This window comes from Apium graveolens, chromosome 11 (genome assembly GCF_009905375.1).
Source record: "Apium graveolens cultivar Ventura chromosome 11, ASM990537v1, whole genome shotgun sequence".
Lineage (NCBI taxonomy): Eukaryota > Viridiplantae > Streptophyta > Magnoliopsida > Apiales > Apiaceae > Apium > Apium graveolens.
In genome coordinates, this window is record NC_133657.1 from 137,577,471 (window position 1) to 137,586,696 (window position 9,226).

At 36.5% G+C, this 9,226-nt stretch overlaps 1 protein-coding gene across 1 annotated transcript; it reads left to right on the forward strand.

Annotated features, from left to right (window-relative positions):
* The first annotated feature begins 259 nt into the window (after window positions 1-259).
* Window positions 260-8,710, forward strand: LOC141698459 (protein NETWORKED 1D-like). Its single transcript, XM_074503155.1, has 4 exons — window positions 260-488; window positions 1,099-1,283; window positions 1,972-6,098; window positions 7,300-8,710. The coding sequence occupies exons 2-4, from the start codon at window positions 1,181-1,183 to the stop codon at window positions 8,386-8,388; spliced, it is 5,319 nt and encodes a 1,772-aa protein (XP_074359256.1). The 5' UTR covers window positions 260-488; window positions 1,099-1,180; the 3' UTR covers window positions 8,389-8,710.
* The last annotated feature ends 516 nt before the right edge of the window (window positions 8,711-9,226 follow it).

A 9,226-nucleotide genomic window follows, 5' to 3' on the forward strand; every position in this document is an offset into this window, starting at 1 on the left:
AAAAAGCCCTTATTATTATTGTTCAATCTTTTTTTTAATCGTATCTGGGGCGGTTTCAGTAGTTTAACTAATTTAGAGGACTACTAACATACTTGTAATCACCGAGTATGACAATCCCCTTAGTTTCGTATGTGCCAGAGACTACGAACTAAGCCACGCTCTAAATCTTAGAATTAGAAGATAAGATTATTAAAAACAGTAAATTAGAAAAAATGATCCCAGTCAAATCAGACTTCTAGATGCCCTGTACCAGCTTTATTACACACACAACATATATGTATAATTTTCCTTGAGCGACACTTACTGTATAAAGCTCATGATAAAGTAACAAAAGCACACAACACAAAGGCAAAAAGAATTATACAAACAGGAACAATGCCAAACAAAGATCTATGTTACACGAGCTAAGATGAACTTCACTTCAGCTGGGGTTGTTTTTTTCTTTGCTACAGATGTCATAATTCCACCAAGTTTTGATTTTTATTCTGGTGAGTTTTTTCTTCTTTAACTCAATTTTGATGTTTTAGTTGCAAAAATGTGTGTTTATTGTAAGTATAGAGTTGTTTTTAGCTATGTATGAGTGTGATCTTGATCTGTTTTGAGTTTTAGCTTGGTGGTGTGTGTGCTTTTTCTTGGTTTTTGTAGGTTTTGGTGTTTTTAGTAGCATTTTGTTGACTGTAATTTCAAGAATTTTGTTTCTATAATTTTTTATAAGATTTCGTGTGTGGGTCTGTAGCATTGTGAATTGTGATGACCATGATAGAGTTGTGTGAACAATCTGCAATGTTTTGGAGTTAATATGATAGAAATTTAAGGGATTGTAAGAATTTAGGGAGTTCTTTTTCGAAAAGGTCAGGAACTTGGAATTGATTTTTTTTTTTAAATTTATAGTACTTTTTTGGCTGTGATCTACTATGTATTGAGGTAAAGTTTTAGCATTGTAGTTAACAAGATGTGAGGGTTTGAGTGTATTTGTGTGTTAGTGCCTCTATTAAAGAACTGCTCGCTTTAAGGAAAAATCAGTAGCAGAAAACAGATTCTTTCGGTTATTATATTTACTGGTACCTGAATTCTTACTCATTTAATAATTTTGAACAGGTCGAGATTAGAGTGGTTAGTACTGGATTAGATCTCTGGTAATTTGCCAAGGCAGGTGCATATTACTGGACAATTTCACAGTATGGCTAGTTTATCACAAGAGGAATTAGAGCACAAGTACTCTTGGTGGTGGGATAGTCACATATGTCCGAGAAACTCAAGGTGGCTTCAAGAAAATCTTACTGGTAATTAACCTTTTGTTACAAATTTAGCAATGTTGTAAACTTAGCCTGTGCAACTATGTTTCCGTTTTATCATTTTGATTGTTCAGTTTGGTCTGACAAGTTTTTACTTTTTTTTTAATTAATTACAAACGCACACACCAGGAGTCAAACTCTTGACCTCCCGCAAGGGGGCAAGAGCTCAATCACTGCACCAACCCTTTGTTGGCGAGTTTTCACTTTGATGACCGTAAATGTTTGGTGGTAAAGTATACTAATAATTGTATATCTAAACCCTAGTCTTTATGCAGTGGATGAGAATGTAAGCCAAGATCTTTTGTGTCTTTTGGGTAGACTTCTTTCATGGTGCTAAATTTAGTTTTCGGTCTAATAAATAGCATCATTGCTTTTTACGCAGAGACGATGAACTTTTTACACGGAGATGATGAGCTTTATAAAGTTGTTTATGTAAATATCATAGTAGACACATTTATGCTATGTCACATCACCAATTAGTATATGTTGTTATAGTAACATTTATGTGTGTTTGTTGAGAATCCGTGTGATTACTTGGTTCTTAAAACATATGATCTAATCATCTATGCAGTGTTTACGGAAAAAGAATGGCAGATGGTCATAAACCTTGCAATGTTTTCTACGTATCTCTGTATTTATTCTAATTTTGGTTTACATTACATACTTTCTTCGACAGACATGGATTCCAAGATTAAATCAATGATCAAACTTATAGAAGAGGATGCTGATTCCTTTGCAAGGAGGGCAGAGATGTACTATAAGAAACGTCCGGAGCTAATGAAATTAGTTGAAGAATTCTACAGAGCCTATCGAGCATTGGCTGAAAGATATGACCATACAACAGGAGTGCTCCACCAGGCCCACCGAACAATGACAGAGGCATTTCCAAATCAAATCCCCTTTTTACTCCTCGATGATGCACCTACAAATACTGGTTCTGAGGCTGATCCAAATTCACCTAATACGTCAACTCCTCCGCAACCAGTTTTTTTCACTGACGATCTCCAGATTGATGCTAAAAAGAGAAATGGAGTATGTTTAGAAAAGTCTAACTCTGTAATTAGTAGAAGTAGTTCAGAACAACTCAATGTTTCATTTCCTTACGTAGAACCTATGAAATCTGCAGAAGCTAGGGTAAGAAGGAGTCTTAACTTTAATGAGGTTGTGGAGTCTGAGCGTGTGAGTAAATTTGTGGAAGAAATACTAACTTTAAAGGATGCCTATGCCAAACTAGAGGCAGAAAAAGAAGATGGACTAAATCAGTATCAACAGTGTCTCGAGCATGTGCCAAAGCTAGAATTGGCTATTTCCCGTGCTGAAGAGGATTCTCGAGAACTGAGAGAGCAAGCACTCAAGGATGAATCTGAAATTCAATCCCTGAAGAAAGTTATCTCCAATTTTGAAGCTGAAAAGGAGGTCAGCCTTTTGCAATATGAGCTGTGTCTGGAGAAGATTGCTAACTTGGAGAACAATCTATCTCAAGCTCAGAAGAATGTGGTAGATCTTGATGAACGCGTTACTAAAGCTGAAGCTAATGCTCACACTTTAATTACGGACCTTTCTAAAGTAAATGCAGAAAAGGATACCATCTTTAATCAGTACAAACAATCTTTAGAGATGAGATCTGACCTGGAGAAAAAAGTACTGCTTGCTGAAGAGAGGGTAGAAGTTGAACTTGAAACTTTAAAGCTAGCTATCTCAAAAATGAATGAAGAAAAAAAAGTTGCAGGGATCAAGCATGAGCAATGCTTGGAGACTATTTCTTCTCTAGAGCTTGAAATCTCTACTGCCGGAGAAGAGCTTCAGAATCTAAAAGGTGATATTAATAGTAAAGTTGAGAACTTGAAAGGTGCTGAAAAACAATTTTTTCAGGTAGAGACATCAAACCAGTCACTTCACTCTGAGTTGGAGACTCTAGTGCTGAAGGTGGACAGTCAAAGTGAAGAACTAACACAGAAACAGAAGGAGTTAGGAAAACTTTGGGCATGCATACAAGAAGAGCGTTTGAGGTTCATGGAGGCTGACACTGCATTCCGAACTTTGCAGCTTGTGCACTCACAAGCTCAGGAAGATGTAAGATCTTTGGCTTCAGAGCTACAGAATAGGTCCCAAACTTTGAAGGATGTAGAAACTCATAATGACAGTCTGCAGAATGACATACTGAAGCTTAAGGGTGAGAACAAAAGCTTAAATGAGCTTAACTTATCGTCTACTATCTTCATGACTGGAATGCAAAATGATATTTATAGATTAAGAGAAAGAAACGAGAAGCTTGAAGAGGATATTGATCTTCGAGTAGATCAAGGAAATACTCTTCAACAAGAAATTTGTTCTCTGAGGGAGGAACTGAGAGATCTGAACTATAAACACCATGCTGTTTTGAAGCGAGTAGAGGCAGTGGGCCTTAAACCAGAATTGTTTGAAACAGAAGTAAAGGAATTGCAGGATGAGAACTCGAAACTAAGAAATTCATGTCGGAGAGAGATAAGTGGGAGAGAAGCCCTTCAGGAGAAGTTGGAAACTTTTGAAAAGCTTCTTGATAAAAATGTGGTATTGGAGAATTCTGTATCAGAATTAGGGGCTGAATTAGAAAGTGTGAGAAGGAAGATTAGTGTGCTGGAAGCATCACGCCAATCTCTTTTACAGGATAAATCTACTCTTGTGGATGAAAAGGCATTTCTAATGACCCAACTGCAGTTAACTACTGAAAATTTGCAGAAACTCTCAGAGAGGAATACCATTTCGGAGAATTGCCTTGTTGATAAACGTGATGAACTTGAAATGTTGAAGGAAAAGTCAAAGATTTTAGAAGATTCATGCCTGCTTCTGGTCAATCAGAAATCTCTTCTCGTTACTGAAAATGATACTTTAGTTTCCCAACTTAGAGTAACACAGCAAAGCTTGAACGACAGAAGAAAGAGAACAATGGAGTTAGAGGAGAAATGCTCAGCTTTGGAGAAAGATAAGATAATCACACTTGATGAAATAAAATGTTTAAAAGTTCACATGGAGGTGCAGAAACAGGAGCAATATAATTTTGCTCAAACGAGCTCGGCACAGTTTGCTGATTTAGTAAACAAAGTTCGTCTCCTGCATGAAGAAAGTTGGAACAGAATTAGAGAATTAGAAGGAGAACTAGATAAAGCTCTCGACTGCCAAATCGAAGTCTTTGTCTTGCACGGATGTGTACATGATTTACGAGATAAAAACTCAGTTGTGCTGATTGAGTGCCAGAAACTCTTGGAGGCATCCAAATTGTCGGAAAAATTAATTTCTGAGCTAGAGGAAGAGAATCTTGAGCAGCAGGTAGAGGTGAAATGTCTGTTTGATCAACGCAACTCACTAGGATTAAGTATGTCTAAGCTGATGAAGGCTTTTAATATTGTTCCAGACCATGCTTGCAAACATGAAGATAGAAAAGTGAAATCAAGTCTGGACCAAATTTTAGAAAAAGTTGAAGATACTAAAAGTTCTCTATGCGAAGCTCAAGAGGAAAATCAGCTTTGGGCTGTTGAAATGTCAATACTTATTACACTACTTAGTCAACTGAGGTCAGAAGCAGAAACTATTCAGACTGAGAAAAGCATTACTGACAAAGAGTTGCGTATCAGGTCTGAACAATGCTTGATGCTTGGAAGTGAGTGCCAAAAACTTTCGAAGTTGACAGAAGAGCTGATAATTAAAGTAACTGACGGGTATCGCAAAGAGGAAGAACTCATGACGCGGGTAGAGAATCTGCTTGGAAAGTTGTTGGTTATTGAAGGAGCTTATGATAATTTACAAGAGGAGAAAACACAAGTTCTCGAGGAAAAGGAGGCCTTGGTGGAGGAACTCCTAAGTATGAAGAAAAAGAATCATACTGTAGAAGAGGAAATGCATACCATGTATGGTGAGATGGTATCTCTACATCATCTCTCTTTAATTTACAAAAACTATGTTGATGAGAGATCCAAAGAAATGAAAAGACTTGGCGATGACCTGGACAAACTTCATGGAATCAATGCTTCGCTAGAAAAGAAATGGAGCATCACACAGGAGGAGTTGGATAATTTGCAAGTGGGAAACCTGCGGTTGAAGGAGACATTGAGTAAGACTGATGATGAGTTGAGAGAAGCCACATATCTTGTTGGTTACTTAAAACAAGACATGGCAAATGCCAAGGATCTCTTACAAAATAAAGAAATGGATCTTTTTTCAGCAGAACAGACACTGATTATTCGAGAAGATGAGAAATCACACTTTTCCAAGGATATGGAGACTTTGAAGAGGGAATATGGTGCGGTTCAGATGATTAGAGAAAATCAAGAGAAGCAGATAGCCAAGCTAAGTGGAGACATTGATCGTCAAAGTAATGAGAATCAGTTCCTTTCTAACACAAAACAGAAATTGGAGATTGAGCTGTGCCTTCTGCATAGTCTACATGAAACGGCTGGAAACAAGGAGGAACACTTGTGTGTTGAAGTTCAAAAAAGAAATGATGAGATTGACCTGTGGCAGACACACGCTGTAGCACTTTTTGTGGAATTGCAATCCTCTACTGTAGCTCGAACTTTGTTAGAAGAGAAGGTCAATGAGCTTGTTGAGAAATGCAGCAGCCTCCAAGATGAAAATAATATTAATAATATGAAAATTGAATTAATTGATAAAAAGTTTGGCATTCTGGAAGGTCAAAATGAAGAACTCAAATCTCAGTATGTTATATTTGGCCAAGCGGTGACTTCACTGATGGATAGTGTATCATCCCTGGAGAAGCACACATATATGCATAAATATTTTCAAGAACCTCTGAGTGAGGAAGTCAAGGTGATACTTAATTATCTGAAAAGTATTAAGATTCATATCATCATATGCTTGATTATTCTGACTTTAACTGTTCTCGGGGCTCAGTTCTTAAATGCACTAATAAGAGACACTTGAATAACTTCTTAGAAGTGAACGGTAATAACATAATTAGAATTTCTAGTAACTAGGACGGATATAGGAGGGGGGGCTCGAGGACTTCAGCCCACTCCTGACTTTCTAGCTTATATATTGACCTATAAGTTTAGGATAACATCTATTTCATTGTACCTTACTAAAATTTTAGTCCACCTATATTTGAGAACTACGAGACACTTATCATTTTGCCCCCTCTCTCCTGTCAAAAAAAAGGCCCCCTCTTGCTGAATTCTGGATCCACCACTGCTTGTAACTTAATAGTTTTAATTTTATTTTTGGAAGCGCTTGTAACTTCATTTAGATGCTTTATGTAGTAATACTGAATTTTGGGTAACCTATTAATTAAAGCAATAAACATGCAGATATAATATACATACAATATTTATGTTTGCTGACCAGTATGTGAGTTACAAGACAATAAATTTAGTTCGAAATAATGTTTTGGATGATCAAGTACAGTTAAGCAAGGCTTTCCTAAGGGATGAAATTTGATACTTTAGTATGAGAAGAGGTAGTGTCCAACCTAAATATGGGTAGGTCACATGTTCAAATACTAAAAAGAAGCTGGAGTTTCACACTGCATGAATCTTGTACTAGAATGCATAGTTTTGTATAATTTTGAAGATAAATGTAGTGCCTATATTTCATGATACTGGACAAGCGGTAAAAGTGGGAATTTACTCTGGTAGTTCAAATAGGAGCGTTAATCATTTTTGTCCTGAACTATCATCCACGTCTGAACTTTCGATATGAACATTAATTGTGATGATAACTATCATTGTTTTATTTAATTTCTATTTGATCATTACATTATATCTGATAGAAATCTTCAAGCACAGACATTGAGTAGTGTTCGGATATAAAGTAATTTCTGAATTGGTTTATAAACAAAAATTGATCCTTTATATATTAAAACGGCCCCCTAAATGGTGAAGAAAATATCCTTTCGTTGACATGACAATAGCAGAATATTTTAAAACATTTATAAATCAACTGCAGAAGTAGCATATACGCACATATTATTGCAAATGATTGACTCGGGCATTTTCGTTATAATTTTTTGCAGGAGATTCACTTGGTAGAACAAGATGCCATCATTCCATATGCATTAACAAATATGCAAAATTTGCAGGTAAGAATCAAAGCCATTGAAAATACAATTATTGAAATGGCAAGGCTTGCGACACCGGATAACCTGAATGCATATAACAAATTGGAGTGCACAGTGAAACAGATGAAAGAATTAAGAACTGCAAACCGCTCTCTTAAGGGAAAACTTAAGCCATTATCTGAAATCTCAGAGTCTCCTGGCATTCTGCCAAAGGACATTACACTTGATCACAAATCTGAAAGTTCAACATATGGCCTAAGCAAGAGACGCTATCTCGGGCCAGATAATCAAATGCTTGAGTTGTGGGAAACTGTAGATGAAGATAGTAGCATTAATCTTTCTGTTGGAAAGGGAAAGAAGGTGGTTGGTGCACCCACCAAAAAAGAATGGTCTGAAGCGTTAAAACATAAGGGCGCTTCTTTCTCTTCAGATTTTATTGTCGAGAAAGAAATAGGAATGAACATATTAGAGATCTCAAGGAAATTCAAAGAAACCCGCCAAGAAGGGAACAAGAGAAAGGTCCTGGAAAGACTTAATTCTGATGTCCAGAAATTAATGAACCTTCAGATTACAGTGCAAGATTTAAAGAGGAAAGTTGGGATCATGGAGAAAAGCAGATGGGGTAAACCAATAAACAGCACTGATTGTATAAAGTTGAAGCTGGAAGAAGCCGAAATAGCAATTCAGAAGTTACTTGACCTTAACGACAAATTGCTGAAGAATGTTGAAGAAATATCAACCCACTCTGGTAAAATAGCTACAATGAAGTCCGGAGAAAGTGGGAGTATTAGAAGGAAAAGAATTTCAGAACAAGCGCGAAGAGTGTCTGAAAAAATTGGTGAGTTGCAGTTGGAGATACAGAGAATACAGTTTGACTTGATGAAAGCTGATAATGGAAACGAAAGCAAAAGTAAATTTAGAGTTACAGAGACCAACAGAAGAATCCTGCTAAAGGATTATCTCTACACTGGAGTAAGAAAAAGCCCTAGGCAGAAGAAGGCTCCATTTTGTGCATGCATGGAACCTCCAACAAAAGGAGACTGAGGTAATTTAGTTAAAGTCTGCAAGATGTAGAGTTTACAATTATATCTTTATAGTCTCCGTAACTTCCAGACGTTATATAGGACCTAACAGTAATTTCCTTTAGAAGAACTTGTAGTCTTTCTATTAATCAATTATAAGAAACTCAGGTAAACCTCATCTTTTCCGGTGTATGAAACCTCATATTTTCCGGTGTATGAAACTTCTCAAGTAAATATCTCTATGTCGTAGGATTTCAGAGGTTTCATTTGGAATTATTCCACTGCACTGCGCCAACACTTTTAATATAAGTTAATGGAAGAGGGGGAACCAGATCTTATATCCATTGCATATCATTTCTTACTCTGATACGCTGCTTGTAAATTGTAATTTGCAAACGTTTTATTCAGGGATATGACGATTAGCCAGTTTTAACAGAATTTCAGTTCACTGACATCTATTTTCTGTGGGATCTCAAATCACCATGACATGACCAAAATTTAGGGGCAATAGCCAGCAAAGTGTTATGACATCAATGAAGGTCGCCAAATGATACGTTTGTCCTGCATTTGTATGATAATATCATTAGATTGCAAAATTTCTGAAAGTCATGAAGGGGCAAGTTCATGCAGGACATTGTTTTAATGAACTCCTTTTTGAGTGTTATTATATATTTAATTAGCGAAAAATAAAAGTTCATCTAGGATACATGGTAGATATACATGACTATAACTTTTGCCTTCCAAGCTTATTGCAAACTGAGTTAAGATTCGGAAGATTTGATCTTAACTTTTCCAAGATCACGGGAGATACTTGGGGCATGTTTTGTTTAGTTCATTATATTAAGGTTGTTGAAAAGTAT

Bases quoted from the DNA above. Each gene is read 5' to 3' on its own strand.
- LOC141698459 (XM_074503155.1), top strand. From the start codon at position 1,181: ATGGCTAGTTTATCACAAGAGGAATTAGAGCACAAGTACTCTTGGTGG. The intron at 1,284-1,971 runs GTAATTAACCTT...TTTCTTCGACAG, and splicing joins GCTTCAAGAAAATCTTACTG to ACATGGATTCCAAGATTAAA. The intron at 6,099-7,299 runs GTGATACTTAAT...AATTTTTTGCAG, and splicing joins CTCTGAGTGAGGAAGTCAAG to GAGATTCACTTGGTAGAACA.